General features: G+C 37.0%; 1 protein-coding gene and 1 non-coding gene across 5 annotated transcripts in view; both read left to right on the top strand.

Annotated features, from left to right (window-relative positions):
- The window catches only part of USP48 (ubiquitin specific peptidase 48), a 66,044-nt gene that overhangs the window by 14,775 nt on the left and 33,333 nt on the right, over positions 1-17,936 (top strand). The window contains exons 4-10 of one of the 4 annotated variants that reach the window (XM_059915559.1): positions 1,434-1,561; positions 1,877-2,001; positions 2,491-2,599; positions 6,030-6,163; positions 6,774-6,856; positions 14,610-14,789; positions 17,612-17,737. In XM_059915559.1, the coding sequence (XP_059771542.1) occupies positions 1,434-1,561; positions 1,877-2,001; positions 2,491-2,599; positions 6,030-6,163; positions 6,774-6,856; positions 14,610-14,789; positions 17,612-17,737 (885 nt within the window). Of the gene's footprint in view, positions 1-1,433; positions 1,562-1,876; positions 2,002-2,490; positions 2,600-6,029; positions 6,164-6,773; positions 6,857-14,609; positions 14,790-17,608; positions 17,738-17,936 lie in introns of all 4 variants that reach the window. The other 3 variants (XM_059915551.1, XM_059915572.1, XM_059915566.1) reach the window with 3 other exon arrangements.
- Positions 4,457-4,590, top strand: LOC132354925 (small nucleolar RNA SNORA18). The gene has a single exon (XR_009499465.1). It is a non-coding gene; the product is annotated as a small nucleolar RNA SNORA18 (small nucleolar RNA).

The raw sequence follows: 17,936 nt of genomic DNA, 5'->3' as shown, positions 1-17,936 counted from the left end.
TACTCCCTTATTTTACAGATAGGAAAACCAGCAGAGGATAAGTTATTTAAGATCTCATGTAGTATCTAACCTGTAAAATAAGAAAGTTGGAGTAGATACAAACTTACCTGAAGGGCTTTTAACATCCTGTAAAGCCCCTGCACCCCAGGAAGTAAGATTTTTATCTTTATTTTACAAATGAACTATTGACTTCCTTTTCACAATTGGTGAGTCACAATTGGTAGTAAAGAGATAAACCATTCAGACCAATCAGGAGACAAACTACACGATGATTTGAACTGACAAAAAATTATTAATAGGAAATTAGAGTAACAGGGGAATTGGTTAGTAAGAATTAAAGAGGACTTGAAAAAACACAGGTATAGCAGATGGGGGAGCAGCCACTACCCCAAGGGCTGAAAAAGAAGACAGAAGGAGGAGTCCCACACCCCCACTGACCAGGCCTGAGATCCAGACCTCACTGGAGAAAGCGCTGCCTGCCCGAGCTCGCTGGATGGCCAAGAAGGTGCTGAGATGCCTCAGTGGGTTTCCTTGCTGGAAACTGTCCTCAGGGAGGTACTGGGCCTTGGAATCTCTTGCAGAGAGTGTCCAGGAGGTCATTCACAGGGTGGTCATTCAGGAGGAAATGCCTCACAAGAGGCATCCTACTGAAGCTACCAGAGGAGGTGCGGGGAGAAGCTGCTGGCCACTGCTGGCTGAGGGAGCCCACGGAGCCTGGTGAGACTCACAGTGAAACCCTGGAGCGCCCTCTACTGACAAGACTCAACTTTACACTAGCTGGCAAAGGAGGAATCTTTGCAGAGCTCATCTCTGTTAGCACAGAGCAAGCAAAGAAAGGGTGGATTTGGAGCCGAGAGGCAATTAATCGATAACTGGCACAGAAGAGAACACACAAATCTTTTAGGGCTCTTGAGATTCATGCTTCCTATTTGCATACCTTCTCCGAACTCACTAAAACTTGAAACTAAATTTTAAGATTTTTAACAGTAAATTGTTATATTGTTCATTCAAGTTTGAATCAGTGTGCTTGAGATTGCTGTCATTTGCTCTGTTTGTGGCAAGTTCACATTAATGAGATTATATTAAAGTATTTGGCCATTTAATGCAAATAGTAAATACAGTGTATGGTTTTTATTACTGGATTGGATGTTTCGGTGTGATTTGACACTCTAGAAGCCATAGTCATGATTGCTATTGTTGTTGTAACATATGTATAGCCTCTTGCCTTTAGGGGATGCATATAGACAACCATGGCTGCCTCATGACTTCCAAAAGATGTGATTACTGATTTCTTTTAAAGTTTTAAAACTATAATAAAACATTATTATAGTTTGGATATAAGGGTGTTTAATTATAATTATGTTCTCATGTGAAGAGGAGTACATATTTTTAAAAAGTAGCAGTTTTTAAAAGAACAAACATTTCTTTAATAGATTATGAGCCTCAAACAATTTGTGAGCATCTCCAGTACTTATTTGCCTTGTTGCAAAACAGTAATAGGCGATACATTGATCCATCGGGATTTGTTAAAGCTTTGGGCTTGGACACAGGGCAGCAGCAGGTAAGAACCTTTTATTTTTTTAAATATAAAAAGCATTCCTTACAACCTTTATCGAAAGAAATGAAGAAATTTTTAAAAATTAATTTTTTTCTATTTTATTTACTGTTCAGTATATTATACATTTTCCTTGATCTCATTTCTGAAAATCCATATGTGGGCACAAACTGATCCAGCATAGCTCTAGTCCTTGTTCCAAAATGCTAAGTTCAAAGTACAGATAGTTTCTGGATTATTTTACTTATTACTGTTTGTAACAGAACTTGAAAAGCAAGGTATGATTTTTTTTCTTTTTATTAACCCAAACCTGTATTGTAGGATGCCCAAGAATTTTCAAAGCTCTTTATGTCTCTTTTGGAAGATACTTTGTCTAAACAAAAGAATCCCGATGTGAGGAACATTGTGCAACAGCAGTTCTGTGGGGAATATGCTTATGTAACTGTGTAAGTGTGTTTCCACTTTTTCATCATACATTTTATTCTAAGGCGGTTGCTTCTGTGTCTTCTAGTTCAGTTCCAGGTTATGGATTTAGTGGCCTATCATGGGACCTAAAGTATTTATAGTAATACGTTTCCATGGGAACATGTAAACAACTGACTAGATAATTGCAGTTGAACCCATCCAGGTGTTGGGAACTGTTTCTGGTTGAGCTCTTGCTGTTTATTTCATGGCTGTGGTCTGGGCTGAAAGCGTGAGACTGGAGCCTGCTGGAGTACTAAAAGTAAAACAACTCTTAAACTTCTTCCTAAGCATAAAATGCATGGCCTCATCAATCACTTTGTTTTTATTTTTTGAATATACATAGTGTAGATAATTTCTATGACAGAATTAAGGTAATAAATGCTTCTTTGTGTATTCCCAGGATGTAGTACAGTAGAACGTTATTGCTTTTCCCACTCTGATCTTAATTTTATCACTCTGCTTTATTATAGGTGCAATCAGTGTGGCAGAGAATCTAAGCTTTTATCAAAGTTTTATGAACTGGAGTTAAATATCCAAGGCCACAAACAGTTAACAGATTGTATCTCAGAATTTTTGAAGGTATTCAGATTTTGGCGTATATGTTGTTTCTGCTCATTAACACTATTCTGAATGTCTTTGATTTTATGAATAAATTCATCATTTCAACTTTTTCTACATATGAGTGTCTCTGTTTAATGATGTAGAAGAAACTTTGTAAATTATAAAGTATTGAAGTAGGCTGCATTTAAAATAATTTTTGACTGTTTCAGTTTGTTTTATATGTAGAGTTATGTATGTGCAAAAACTCGTGTGATTGGGGTGTAACAGAGTAAGAAAATGTAAGTGATGTTACCATAAGGTTAATTTACTTTTTCATTTAATGAGAACTAGAAAGTGTTGAATGCACATATTTTTTTACATCAAATATGGCCATTCTTCAGCCTCTCCACTCCATATCTCTGTGTGTGTTTGTGTGTGTGTGTGTGTGTGTGTGTGTTTATTTCGGCCACACCAGGCGGCATGTGGGATCTTAGTTCCCCAACCAGGGATTGAACCCGTGCACCGTGCATTGGGAGCGCGGATCCTTAACCACTGGACAGCCTGGGAAGTCCCTCTTTGTATATTTAGATTTATGCAGAGACAGGGAAATGGTTCCCCTTTGCTCGGAGTGGAAAAGTTGCTAAGAGGCAGCCTTTGTTATCATGTAGGAACAGACACATAGCATGGTATTGATAGGTGAGCTTATTATATAGCTTCCTTTCTTAAAATATTTTTGTACTTTTCCTCCTCCTTTAGCACAACCATTAGCATGCTTGAAGTTCTCATTTATTGGGTTCATTCAGCTAAATATTGAGTGCTTACTGGGTTCAGGCAGTGTTTCAGCTGTTGGGAATAACCATATGGAACAAAACAGACATTTTTGCCTTTAAGAAGCTTATAGTGATAGTGGTATGGGGACCAGTGACGGACAATAAAATAAATGGAAGTAAAACATCTAGTGTGTCAACTGTAATAAGGGCTGTGGAGAAAACTAAAGCAGGGAAGGGGCATGGAGAACGTGGAGTGTGATTGAAGGTGGAGTAGTGAGTCATCCAAGAATTGGGGAAAAGAGTGTCTGGGGCAGATGAAATAGCAAGTGTAGCGCATGAGACAAGAATGTGCCTGGTGGTTTGAGGAATAGCAGGGAGGTCAGTGTGGTTGAAACATAGGGAGGATGATAGATGATGACATTGTGGAGGTAACTAAGGACCATATCAGACAGGACCTGGTAGACCTTTGTTGGAAATCTGACTCTGAGTGAGATGAGATACCATGTAGGGCTGTATGCATAGGAGTGATGTAATCTGTTTCAACAGGATAGCTCTGGTTGCTGTCTTGAGAATAGGCTGATGGTGGGGCAAGGGCAGACAGAAGGAGTTGATGGTGGCTTGGACCAAGGGTTAGCTGGAGAGGTGATAAGCAGTGTTTGGGTATTTCAAAGTAGAGCTGATAAAATTGTAGATTGGATATGGAGAAAAAGAGGAGTCAGGGATTACTAAGGTTTTGTCCTGAGCAACTGGAAGAATAAAGTTGGCATAACTAAGATGTGAAGGAGTGTGGGAAGAGCAGGTTTGGCAGAGGAATTAGGAATTTGCAGTGGAGCATGTTAGATTTGATAGGTGTAGTTCAGGGGAGAAGTCAGGGCTTGATCAAATCACCAAGGGCATGAGAGGGATGAAGACCAAGGACTGAACCCTGGGACATTCAAACATTAAGAGATCAGAGAGACAGGGGAGCAGCTAGTCAAAGATGCTGAGGGGGATGTGAGTTGAGTAAATAGGCGAGTGTGGCTTCCTGGATCAAATGAATAAAGTGGTGGTACTAGTATTGTATTACTGTATTTATTGTCTTGTAGTGTAATCTGTACCAAAAAGCTGTTATGGAAACATAAAGGAAGTTGAGGTCTATCCCGATGGAGCCTTTTCTGTATACCTACAGCATTGGAAACGCCTCATAGAGTAACTGTGTGGTTTCCTTTACTCATAGAACTACCTGTTATATCTGTGGAAAGAACTAACTATAAGACAGTAGCTGCCAAGTAAACTGTGAAAAACCTAACAGTCAAACTTTTATCTTAGGTATTGGCATATCCCAACGATCTGTACTGTTGTAGGGTGTGATAGCTTAGGAATGAGTATGATTTGAACTTAATACAATTTTAGAGAGTGTCAAATTCAGAACCAGGCAGATCCATCTCCTGACCCTAAACATGGTCCTACAGTAAATTGCTTGAGGAAACTGGATCCCAAAGGTTACAGGTGGGGAATTTTGAAATGTGTCTGTATTCCATTGGAGATCAAAGAAGCCCAACTAAAAGAATTGTGGACTGACTGACATGACAGCTGTGGATTGAGCAAAACTTCTTTTTGAAAGGGCTATCTTATCTTAAAGATTATGACTTTGGAGATTATCACTAAAATAATCACTAAGGTGATTGGCAGTGGAAAGAATCAGAACATGTGAAATTCCTTAAAAATTTATGGACTTAAATAATTTTGCCTATGTTACACATAATAAAAAAAAACCCTTTACACTTTGTGCAGAAAGTCAGCATAAAAAAAAAAAAGAAACATAAAGGAAAAATTTAAAAAGAAACCACCGTTAGCTCTAACATTGCGTTTTTCTGCACTTAGTTTTGCGTCGTGAATGTGGTTCAGTAACTTTAACTGTGTGTGTGTGTTTGAAATTTGTATATATAATTTCATATTCATTGCCCATATGTAGTTTCTGCCCATTTTCACTGTTTTAAAATTAATTTTGCTGCATCAAAGTACCTATGATTTCTTTATTTTATTTATTTATTTATTTATTTATTTATTTATTTATTTATTTATTTATTTATTTATGGCTGCGTTGGGTCTTCGTTGCTGCGCGCGGGCTTTCTCTAGTTGCGGTGAGCGGGGGCTACTCTTTGTTGCGGTGCGTGGGCACGAGCTTCTTATTGCGGTGGCTTCTCTTGTTGCAGAGCACGGGCTCTAGGTGCACAGGCTTCAGTAGTTGTGGCTCGCGGGTTCTAGCGCGCAGGCTCAGTAGTTGTGGCGCACGGGCTTAGTTGCTCTAAGGCATGTGGGATCTTCCCAGACCAGGGCTCGAACCCGTGTCCCCTGCATTGACTGGCGGATTCTTAACCACTGCGCCACCAGGGAAGCCCCTTATGATTTCTTTTTTAAACCTACTTCCTTACAGTTCCCAGAATTGGGATTATCAGGAGAAAAGATCTAAAGCCAAGTATTTTTAAAATCATACATTTTGGAAAGAGAAACATCAGTTTTAAATCATTGTATACAAATTAATGTCACTGCTAAGCTAATACAATCTTATGTGTCCTTCGTTATTTATAATAACTTGATCTTAAAGAGCTTGAATAGAAGCTATTAACTAAAATGAAATTATAATGTGCATCGTAGGGTTGATCACTTGAAAAAAATCTTTTCTTTTTTTTAAACTAATGTGTCTTATTCCTGATCAGGAAGAAAAATTAGAAGGAGACAATCGATACTTTTGTGAAAACTGTCAAAGCAAACAGAATGCAACAAGGAAGATCCGACTCCTTAGTCTTCCTTGTACTCTGAACTTACAGCTAATGCGTTTTGTCTTTGACAGGTAAATATGTGCATGTCGTAGTGTTTGTTGCTCACTGTGGACTAGTATGTACAGATTTTACCATAGATGAGATAGTAAAATGCTTATAATTTGAAACTCAAGATTTGGGGATGAAAGTTACAGCCTGTCATAATTAAGAACTAGAAAAATAGAGAATCCTTATTTTTTATTCTGAAAAATTATTAAAAACTGCCAAGGAAAAGCAGACATTTAGGTAGGAACTGAATTTCCTTGACATTCTGTATTATTGTATAAGGACTTGAGTAAATTTTCTACTCACTACAGTACGTCCCCCATTCCCATGGAGATAGATCAGGCAATTTTTTTTTCACGTGTGCATTTCTTCTGTAAAGCAGGAACATGTATGGTTTCCTTTGTAATAAAATTAAAACTTCTGGAAATGTACTGTTTGGAATTAGCACTTTAAATTCATACCTTTTAGGTTGTTGATTATTTATTGCCCAATTCTAAAACAGTATTATGTTTTGAGCAAGATTGCTAAATGAAATCTACCTAGCTGCTATCCAGTTTATTAAGATAACCAGTAGAGCTTATACATTGTTTTATGGTTGTTTTAAATATAAATATAATTAGCTTTCTTCTTGGTTAGGCAAACTGGACATAAGAAAAAGCTGAATACCTACATTGGCTTCTCAGAAATTTTGGATATGGAGCCTTATGTGGAACACAAAGGTAATATTTTTACCAAGCAGTGATAATTATAATGCTCAGAAACGAACTTGTGATCTACTTGTGTTGAGTACAGAGTAGCATTTTACTACTAAATTTTATTTGCTAATCTTTGAGAACAAAGGCATTTTAGGTGAGCCGATACATTACTTTCATTTTCTATGAGTGAGTACATAACAAAGATTAGATGGTTCATGGATGTATATTGGGGTTGGCCAAAATGTTCGTTCACGGAAAAACCCGAACAAACTTTTTGGTCAACCCAGTATATAATTAATGGTATAAAAGAATAAAAAATGAAAAATACTTCGCTGTTCCTGTACTCAAGGCTTGTTACCTTAGCCTCAATACCGTATCTGTAATTCCTCGTAAAATTAAGGGTCTCCAAGCTGCCTCCATTCACGTTTTTAAAAAACATTTTATCAAAAACATTAGATGGCCTAGTTCCAATATTTATGCTATAATTATATATATGACCACTGATAAGTTGTAGGATGTTATGACAGAGTCACTAATAACTTACTCTTTTTTTTCTTTTGGTAGTCTTCATCTTACCAAACAGGATGATTCTTGTTAGAGAAAAGAAACATCTTGCCCTTTGTTTCTCCTGCCCTTACTGGACAGACCATTTTGCTTCTCTTTTAAGATTGACCTTAATGTTTGTGAAATTTTTAATACACAAATTATATCATAAACTCTGTCTCCGTAAAAAGGTTCTAGTGGCAGCTTATAAATAGAAGCAAGCCATAAAATAAAACCTTCAACAGAAATGATTGGGGAGGTTGGGGGAAGTGATGTGATAAATATTTAAGCCTTAAAATGTATGGTGCTCTCTAATCAGTACTGGAGTTTAAAATTTACGCCTGTGGAAGAAGGAAACTATTGTAGATGTTGCTGCTGGACTTTGTTACTATTATATTTGGCTGAATGAATAAACTTAGCAGTAGTTCACTTTACATAGTAGTTTGCTTCCTGCCTCCTTTGTTTAGGTAATTATTTGAAATTAGAGAAGCCTGATGGCTTAGTGGTTTCTCAGGGTCAGAAACTTAGGAGATGTAAAAGTATTCCTTTCCTTATTTTTTTTTTTTTGGCTGCGCTGTGTGGCTTGTAGGATCTTAGTTCCCTGACCAGGGATTGAACCCCAGGCCACTGCAGTGAAAGCATCCAGTCCTAACCCTGGACCGCCAGGGAATTCCCAAATTATTCTTTTCCTTGACTCCAGTGTATGATTTTGAATAGTTCTTATTGTTATTCAATTTATTATATATTTGTCCAATTTATACTGTAAAGAAAACCTTTGACCATAATAGGTCAAAAAAGCTGTATATATAATTTTAGTATGTTGGATTACTAAGTAATTTTTAATTAGTGAAATAAAAATTCATAGGTTAGAATTGTTAGCTATGACTGGTAAAATTAATCCAGTAGTTTGTAGTTATAGACCTGTTCACACCCTTTTGTAATGTTTGTTATACAAATGTATTACCTCATATAGGTAGAATACTAGAAACAAATTAACTTGTTATAATTGCACAAGGTTCATTCTAGATAATTAGGAAAATTCAGAAAGCATAAAGAAGAGTTATAAATAAGAGCCACTTGTAATTCTATCACCCAGATAACCAGTATTTATATTTTCCTAAATTCTTATTCATATGTGTCTACACACACATATCCACACAAAGTGGAAAAGATAGATCTAAAAGATGATCTATTTTTGAAAGGAGAATTCATTTGCTTCTTTAGCGAACCTGCAGATACACAGAGATATGTAGACAGAGGGATTCTCATACCTTGAACATTTAGCAGCTTACCCTCTCACTCAACTCCTGCCATATTTCTTGGGGATTTTAATACCCCTGTAGACCATTTTAAGAGTCTGAATAAAATTCATAGAATTTTAGAAGAAACCAATTACATTTAAAGATTTTTGTTGATGTGGATCATTTTTGAAGTCTTTATTGAATTTGTTACAATATTGCTTCTGTTTTATGTTTTGGTTCCTTGGCCACGAGGCACGCGGGGTCTTAGCTCCCCACCAAGGATCGAACCCGCACCCGCACCCCCTGCATTGGAAGGCGAAGTCTTAACCACTGGACTGCCAGGGAAGTCCCAGAAACCAATTACATTTAAATGTAGTTATCAAAATACTGAGACAAATTTGTAATACAGTAATATAGGTGCAAACCAAAGAACAGGTTCCAGTGGTCAAAACCACTGTAATTCTTAAGTTGATGAGTATAATAAATTGATAAGTATAAAATCAGGTTATCTGCAACAATGGTAATGTGATAATGAAAACCGTGATGTCTATTGGTAATAGAGTCACAGTTACTGCTAATACTTCTGTGGTTTATTGTCTTCATTAATAATTTAGGGAATACTACTAAGTACCACTGTTGTAGACAGTCTTCAGCTGACCTCATTAACAACTTCTCTCCTTCAGTAATTTTGTCTTTCACTCTGCCTCAGCCCTTCTGAGGGTCATAAGCTACCTTGTTCTTCCATAGTTTAAGTTTCATACATCTTATTCCATCCTATTTTTCCTCTTCTTAAAATTATAAAATGTAACACATTCATCGAAGTTAAAATACAAAAATGTATGGCTCAGAGAATTATCACAAAGTGAATATCTTCATGAGTACCACCCAGGTCAAGAAAGAAAACATTCCCAATACTCCAAAGATTCCTGTGTGCCCCGCCCAGTTGCAATCTCCTTCCTCCTGAAATATATATAGCCAGTAATCTGACTTATATGGCAATCACTTTTTTATTTTTTTGCTTTAGCGTTTTACCATATAAGCTTGTACCCCTAAACATTATAGTTTAGTTTACCCTTTTGCCTCCTGGGATATAGCCAGGCGAAATCTAACCCATCATTAAATCTTAATCTGTCTCCTCTGCTCCTTCATCTGGGCCATTGATCGCTGGAGAAAAACACCACAGGTTGTCTGTCTGTCTTCTTAACCTTTTTATTTTGGAGAATTTCAAATTTATATGAGAAAATCCAATCTGACAGTTTTGATCTTTTAACTGGATCAGTTCATCTATTTACACTCCTAATTCCTCTAATTCAGATTTACATCACTTTTTATAGTTCCCTGTCACTTGCATATATTTTCAAGTTTCTCATTTCTCTAAACATAAAGCCCAGTTTTATAATCCATGACTGACATTGGTGGAATATTATTCAGGTTTATTTTTGCTGTCTGATTTGGTTATTTTAATGTTGCCATGTCTTCCGTACCTGGTTATCTCTGGAAAATTTTTATTTTTTATTTTTGCCGCACTGCATGGCATGTGGGATCTTGTTCCCTCACTAGGGATCTAACCCGTGCCCCCCTGCAGTGGAAGTGCAGAGTCTTAACCACTGGACCGCCAGGGAAGTCCCTGGAAAATTTTTTACGGGGATTCACTTAGGGCTGGGATGAAGCCACCTCCTTCAGGGAGACCTCAGGTTTCTTTCTGTCAGGCACCTGGGGTCCCTACTAGTTAGGTATCATCACAGATCAAGTTCACTGCTTGAGGTTCCCTTGCTCACTCACGCTATAAGAACCCGGCCAATTTAACACCATGACGCTTCCCCCCATTCTCTTTCTGTTGCTCTGCTCAGGGTTAAGGAGTTTTCTTTAGGTTCCCTGAGGTTGGGGAGTGGAGAGGTTGTTTCTTCCCTGAGGTTGGGAGTGGAGAGGTTGTTTCTCGTTCACCTTTTCCATGAAGTGATTGGGAGAGTGCAGTGTAGTAGAAAGAAGAGTGGGTAGGTGAGTCTAGGTAAGCCCTAAAACGTGGAGTGTGGAAGTGCCCACCTGGTGGGTACAACCTGGGCTGGGCTGTTTGCTATTACTATTTTGTTCTTTCAGTGATTAACCTGGAAATTATAACATACCTAACTCTTAAAGTTAACAACTTTACCCTCTGAAAACAGTACAAAGACCTCAAACCACTAGGAAATCGATATTCTCCTAAGTTGTTTATTGTTTTCATATGTGTTTTAGTTCCACCTTAAAAAAAACTCATAAGGGGAATCCCCTGCCGGGGGCCTGGGTTCAATCCCTGGTTGGGGAAGTAAGCTCCTGCAAGCCGCTTGGTGTGGCCACAGCTGCCACACACACACACACACACACACACCCACCCACCCACCCACCCTCATAGGATGCCTTATTATCTGTAGAACTATTGGTGTTAGTTTACCTACCTCCTTTGTTTATCATTCCTTTTAATATTCTAGACCTTCCATCTGGAATCACTTTTTTTTTTTTTAAGGAATTCCTTTATTTATTTATTTATTTATTAATTTTTGTGTTGGGTCTTCGTTTCTGTGCGAGGGCTTTCTCTGTGCGGCAAGCGGGGGCCACTCTTCATCGCGGTGCGCGGGCTTCTCACTATCACGGCCTCTCTTGTTGCGGAGCACAGGCTCCAGACGCGCGGGCTCAGTAGTTGTGGCTCACAGGCCTAGTTGCTCCGCGGCATGTGGGATCTTCCCAGACCAGGGCTCGAACCCGTGTCCCCTGCATTGGCAGGCAGATTCTCAACCACTGTGCCACCAGGGAAGCCCCTGGAATCACTTTTTAAAATACAGAATTAAGTTTGTAAAAATGCCTTTAGTAAGGGTCTGTTGGTATCAAGTTATTTTCAGCATACTGTCTGGAAGTATCTATTTATTTCTTGTTGTGAAATTTACTCTAAGGATTAACAGTTATTTTCACTCAGTACAATTAGAGATTCTGTTGTCTTAGGGCTTCCTTTGTTGCTGTTGGAAAGTTGGTTGTGGTTTAATTCTTCTTTCTTTATAGGTGACCTGTTTTATTTTGTCTGATTTTGAAGATCTTTTGTCTGTCTGTTTTTGTTTTGGTGTTTTGCAGCGCCACTGTGACCTGTTTGGGTGGAATTTTCATGTATTTATCCTCCCTAAAGGATAAATTTCTCAACCATTATGTCTTAAAATTTTTTCTCTTTTCCATTCATTCATCTCTCCTTCTGGAATTACATTAGTCATGTATTAAGATTTTAACTTTGCCATCCATGTCTCCTAACTCTTGCTTTGTCCTGCATTCTACATAACTTTTTTCAGGTCTGCCTTCTACTTTAATGATTCTCTATTTAGGCAAACCTAATCGCGCTGTTAAAACTTGCGTAGAGTTTTGACTTTCAGTTATTGTAATTTTCATTTCTAGAAGCTTGATTTGGTTCTGTATCACATCTTACTTTGATTTTTTATAATCTCTTATTGCTTACTTTTAGTTTTTTATTCTATCATTTATTTCTTTAAACATAACGTTCTACTTATTTTTACTTTTTCCAGTAACTGAGATGAAAAACTTCATGGGTTTTTTATCTGTTGTTTCCTGCCTCTCAGTTATAGTGACTTGTGTCCTTTGTGTTTTGTTGTGTTTGTGTGTGTTTATGTGTATGTTGGACTGAATTCATATTCCTTAGAACTGTCACTCATTCTAGGACCACGTCAAACTAAACTCTTGGCTTGAGGTTTTTCTGTCTTCCTAGATAGTATGAATTCTTGGTTGAAATATTCATGAGGGCTAGATTCTTAAAAACTTGCAACAGATATTTGTTTTTTTCCTCACTCCAAGAGTCAAAGTATAAGGCAGATAATTTTTTCCTACTATTTCCTCTGCAGGGTAGGTTCATTTCTCCTTATTTCTTAAACTGAAGAACCCTAGTTTCACGATGTGAGTCCTCTTCTAGACTCCTCACCTTTTAAGGATCTTAGCTTTGATCTCTGGTCCCACGAACCTCTTAAATGTGAAAAAAACAGTTGAAGTTGATAGTTTCACCTAATACTCTCAGGAGGAAATTGGTTTCATTTTCCTTAACCTCGCTAGCTTCCTGCCTTCACATAGTATTTGGCTTCTGAGAATTCTTCATTTGTTGCCAGATGATCATTGCATCTTAAAAGATTTTAAAGTATTTTTATCTTAGTATTTTAAATTTATTTTCAGCTGGGGTGGGTTAGATGGGCTTTGCTTCAGGTATTAATCTGCATTACCGTGTCCCCCACTGAGCTAAAAGAATGCAGGACTTTGTCATTTCAGTCAGCTGCTGTATTCTCCATGCCTAAAGCAGTGTCTAGGATGTTTATTATTTGTTGAATGAGTGACTGGCTATACCTTTATGACTGACTTCTTGCAGTTTTAAGGAAATTACAGTGATGAAACAGATATGTGTGCAAAGATTTTTATGACAAAGGTAATTATTTAATGGCCATAAAATGCTACCAGTTTAAATGTCCAGCAGTGAGGGAGTGGTTCAATATAATGTGGTACTTGTATATAGTCACTATAAATAATTTTCAGAAGAATATTTAATGATGTGGAAAGATGTTAATGATATATTTGTTAGAAAAAAATCTATAAGTTTCAGTATTAATAGTGGTTATGGCTGTGTTGTAGGATTGCTGATGAATTTGTTTTCTAATTTTTATTAATAAAATGTGTAGTAGCAGTGATTGCTTTAAATACAATTTCCTCCCTATAATTGGTTTAAGTTTAGAATGTTTAAAAGATTTTTTTCAAACTTAAAAATATTTTATCTTAAAACGTAAATGTTCATTCATTTGCTGATATTTTGATGTATGGATAAAGCCTTCTCTTCTTGCATAAACCATGTGCATAGTAGATAGGCTGTGATATGTAGATTTTGTTTATTTATTTTAATTTATTTATTATTTATTTTTGGCTGCGTTGGGTCCCCGTTGCTGCGTGCGGGCTTTCTCTAGTTGCTGCAAGCAGGGGCTACTCCTCATTGAGTTGCGTAGGCCTCTCATTGCGGTGGCTTCTCGTTGAGGAGCATGGGCTCTAGGCGCGCGGGCTTCAGTAGTTGTGGTATGCGACTTCAGTAGTTGTGGCTCGCGGGCTCTAGAGAGCAGGCTCAGTAGTTGTGGCGCATGGGCTTCATTGCTCCGCAGGATGTAGGGTCTTTCCGCAGCAGGGATCGAACCCGTGTCCCCTGCATTGGCAGGCGGGACTCCCAACCACTGCGCCACCAGGGAAGCCCCGGTTTTGTTTATTTAAAGTGGAATAGTTAATAAGTTAAAATACTTATAAAGAAATCTGAGTGCAGAACCCAGTCTAGATTTTTATTGTTTCTTTCTCTGTATTTTCTATTTGTCGTGTCTACACCAATTTTTTTTTCCCCCTCTTTTGGCCGTGCCACGAGGCTTGTGGGATCTTAGTTCCCTGACGAGGGATCAAACCCATGTCATCGGCATTGAAAGCGCCGAGTCCTAACCACTAGACCACCAGTGAATTCCCTTGTCTACACCTATTTTGAAAGCAATTTTTCTTAATGACTTATCTCCAATTTTTAAAAAACATTTTTCTTTTTTCTAGAAACAATAGCTTTTTAGTTTTGCACTCAAATCTTATTAGTTTTTGTGTAGTTAATTTTTGTAATAAGTTGGAAAATATGAACAACTGATTCTTGGTAAGCATATGGCTCAGCCTGTTAATGCAGAAGGGAAAGTATACTACAGAATAGCTTCGTAACCCTGAGTGCCCAGAATGCCATAGCTTTCCACCTGTATATTTTGCAGAGGGAATGGAGAGTTGATACAGTGAGCTGCTTAAAACAATGCCTGCTACATTATTTTATGAGACTAAATTCTTTAAGTCTTAGGTGACATATTTTGAACTCTGTCAGATGCATAAAGAATTGTAATCATTACAATTCAAGCTTAGGATATAAGAAGAAATAATGTTATCCAAAATTTCTTTCATTTTTCCCCTTTCTCCTTCCCTAGGTGGGTCCTATGTGTATGAACTCAGTGCAGTCCTCATACACAGAGGAGTGAGTGCTTATTCCGGTCACTACATTGCCCATGTGAAAGATCCACAGTCTGGTGAATGGTATAAGTTTAATGACGAAGACATAGAAAAGATGGAGGGGAAGAAATTACAACTAGGGATTGAGGAAGATCTAGGTAAAACCTTTAAGTTGTGAGTGCCCTTTTAAAATATAATTTTTTTTTTTTTACCAGAAATGTTTGTGATAAATTATTATGGCCCAAGATTGTTATGGACTATCAAGGCTATTTGCATTTCTTAAACACATGAAATCTCTGAACATCTTTTATAGCAATGCTTGAATTTTTTAAAAAAATGATTTTGCTCCAGAGATGGTTTCCATAATGTCATGTTTTCAGTACAGTTTGAAGGCACAAATTTAATTTTCAATTAACAGGTTAATTGTGGGCAGCTAGGAAAGAGGATGGTGAGTATTAAGCTAAAAATTATGAGTAGTAGATGTAATATAGTAGGATTTGTAGTCCTTTTCTCTGGGTTAGGACATTTATTTTGGGGAAATAAGTACAGCAGGGGAACTTTGTTCCCTGAGCAATGTCTACCCCTCCCTGTTAAGTATCTTACTCCGTCCCTAGAGTGTGGAGCAGTGCCTCTGTGGGGAATCAGCTGCTTGCTGTTTTGTAGTAATGAGTTCTGCTGTAAATGATACCTCCTGAAATAGTATTATTCTAGTATGTAGCTCTCATCATCTCAGTTTTCGTGGGCTACATACCCATTTATTGTCGAATGGAGTGTGCAGTTCTTCCAATAGGAGCCATCTTGGCTGAGGTTCTCATCACTTTCTTACCGTGTTTGTCATTTTGGGGTGAGGCTCGGACAGTGGGATGCAAAAAGAGAAAAGGATTGGGAATAGGTGTGTGTCTCCTGCCACCCTTCTTCTTAAAGGATCAGTACAACTTTCCCAAGGTGGAGTAGCATGGCAGTTGAGGTTGGCTTTCAAGGAAGGCATGGGGAATCTTGCTGCAGATATCCATGTGGTGGCTATATTCTTGTAATTTGAAGAAGTATTTTCTATTTTTTTATGTATACCATTTTAATTCATCAATTATACCTCAGTAAAGCTTGAAAAGAGAAAGTGGGAGGTGTGCTGGGCTTGCCTGCTCTGAGTAGCGCTCAACCCAGGCTTGATGCTAGAAGTATTTTCTAATTTTAAATCACATTTTAGACATGTAGCAATCTTGCTTCCACTTTACCTAAGTAATACTTAGGCTCTTAACATTTGCTTATATTTTTTCTTATCGTGATATTCTTACTAGGAACAAAATTGACATGTAGCTTTAAATTGTGAATAAAATTCGGCTTTATTTGACTGTTCTTTACTGAGGTTTATTTGATCTGTTTCATTTTAGTGAGAAAATTGTAGGATTAAAAGCATTATTAAGGCTCTCCTGTCTTCTACATATAGGTAGTCCTAAATTTTAAAACAGTTCAATAGAAAGAGACTCTACATGTATGAGGATCCCATTCCATTGTTTTAATGCCTCTCATTATATGCAGCTTACATTGCTCCTTTTTATCTATTTTATCAAAAATAGAAAATACTTATTCATTAAATTCCATTAGTCATTCATTACTATATTCTCTTGTGAACTTCTATGAATCATTTTATATTCCGTCTTATACAAATTAATGAACATCTTAAATCTTAATTTTTTAGTTAGAAATGACCAACGTCTTTTCTTCGTATACGTGCCCCTGAGGTTTTTAATTCCCTATGACTGTGGTCTTTAAACTTATTTGCTTCTGTAGTCCCTATAAGAATATTGAACAACTTCTGTATTTCATTGCACATTTTAAAATCCAACATTTTTCATTGTAAATTTAAGTAGCTTCAAATAATGTAACTTCTGACAAATTATAAATATTGAAACTTTAAACTGCAGCATTACTGTTGTATCCAAATGAAATTACATAACATATAGATTCCATACATCCACATCATCCTTTTCAGAGTTACATGAACTGATCTTTTTTTATGACAGGATTTTTTTTTTTTTTTAATGTTTCCTTTTTCTCCTATACTAGTGTTTCCATTACACTGACCCTATAGAATTTCATTCTAATGGAATATGCTAAGTTTTCTGTAGCTGTAAAGCTCTAAATAGTTAGAAAGTACTTCTGGATTGAGTGTTCTTTTTTTTTTTTAAATGAAACTATATAATTGATCAAACCAATGTAAGTGTGTTAGAAATTTTTAAAAATTGAACACAGCAGAATTTTACTGTAAACATATTTTTTGGTGAGATAAGACTTTTTTTGTCACAGGTAAGAGGTTATATCTTTCTTTTGTAAAGTGGGAGACAGATGACTGAAAGGAGAGGTGGAAACCATCAGTGAAACCTGAACAATTTTAGAAAAATACATTGTCAATTGAGGATCTGGTAATTGATTTCCTCAGAACTATCCATGACCTCCTACCCATTGGAAGGTTATACTGGGATAATCAGACTCAATTTGAAGATCACCTTCATGTGATATATGTGCCATGTAAAACACTAATGTTTTCCACTTGCTTCTGAATTTATAGAGATTAGTGGCTAATCTTAGCATTTTATTTCATTTTTTTCAGGAACATTCCATTTTATTTCTTTGCACAATTAAGTCTGGATTTATTTTTGTAATTTAAGATCAACAGTAAAATTAACTCATAATAGTTTGTGGGTTTTTTTTTTTTTCCTGGTTCAGGTTTGTCATTGTGAAAAATAATACTTTCTTTTCAGCTTTTAAAAATGGAATATGGCAGGCAATGCGGGTTAGTAACTTGTTTAAACATTAAAAAATTTGTCCAGCCTGCTAAATTTTTATTGCCTTTTAATGTATCTTGAGTTTGTATTTTAGGAATTGTTTTCTATAACCCTCCCCCTTCCCCTCCCCTGCAAAAGAATGAATAAACTCCAGGCATTCTAATTTAGTCATCTTTTGATTTCTCTTACCTCAGCAGAACCTTCTAAATCCCAGACACGTAAACCCAAGTGTGGCAAAGGAACTCACTGCTCTCGAAATGCGTACATGTTGGTTTATAGACTACAAACTCAAGAAAAACCCAACACAACTATTCAGGTACCAGGTGAGCAATTTTCCAGGATTACATAAGGCAAATATTTTAGAATACCGTGCTCAAAGGTCAATGACGAGAACGGATTGCTTTTATCTATTATGGTAGGTTGGTTGCATGTGGTAAATGGTGAAAGTGTATATAATCGCAGATTTGCTTTAAAGTGGTGAGTTTTTATGATAAAGGAGGCTTTAACAGAACTATTCCACTG

The sequence above is a fragment of the Balaenoptera ricei genome, chromosome 1, assembly GCF_028023285.1.
Source record: "Balaenoptera ricei isolate mBalRic1 chromosome 1, mBalRic1.hap2, whole genome shotgun sequence".
In the NCBI taxonomy this organism is placed as follows: domain Eukaryota; kingdom Metazoa; phylum Chordata; class Mammalia; order Artiodactyla; family Balaenopteridae; genus Balaenoptera; species Balaenoptera ricei.
Note: the sequence above shows the minus strand (reverse complement) of the source record. Positions and strands in the feature narration are given on the sequence as shown.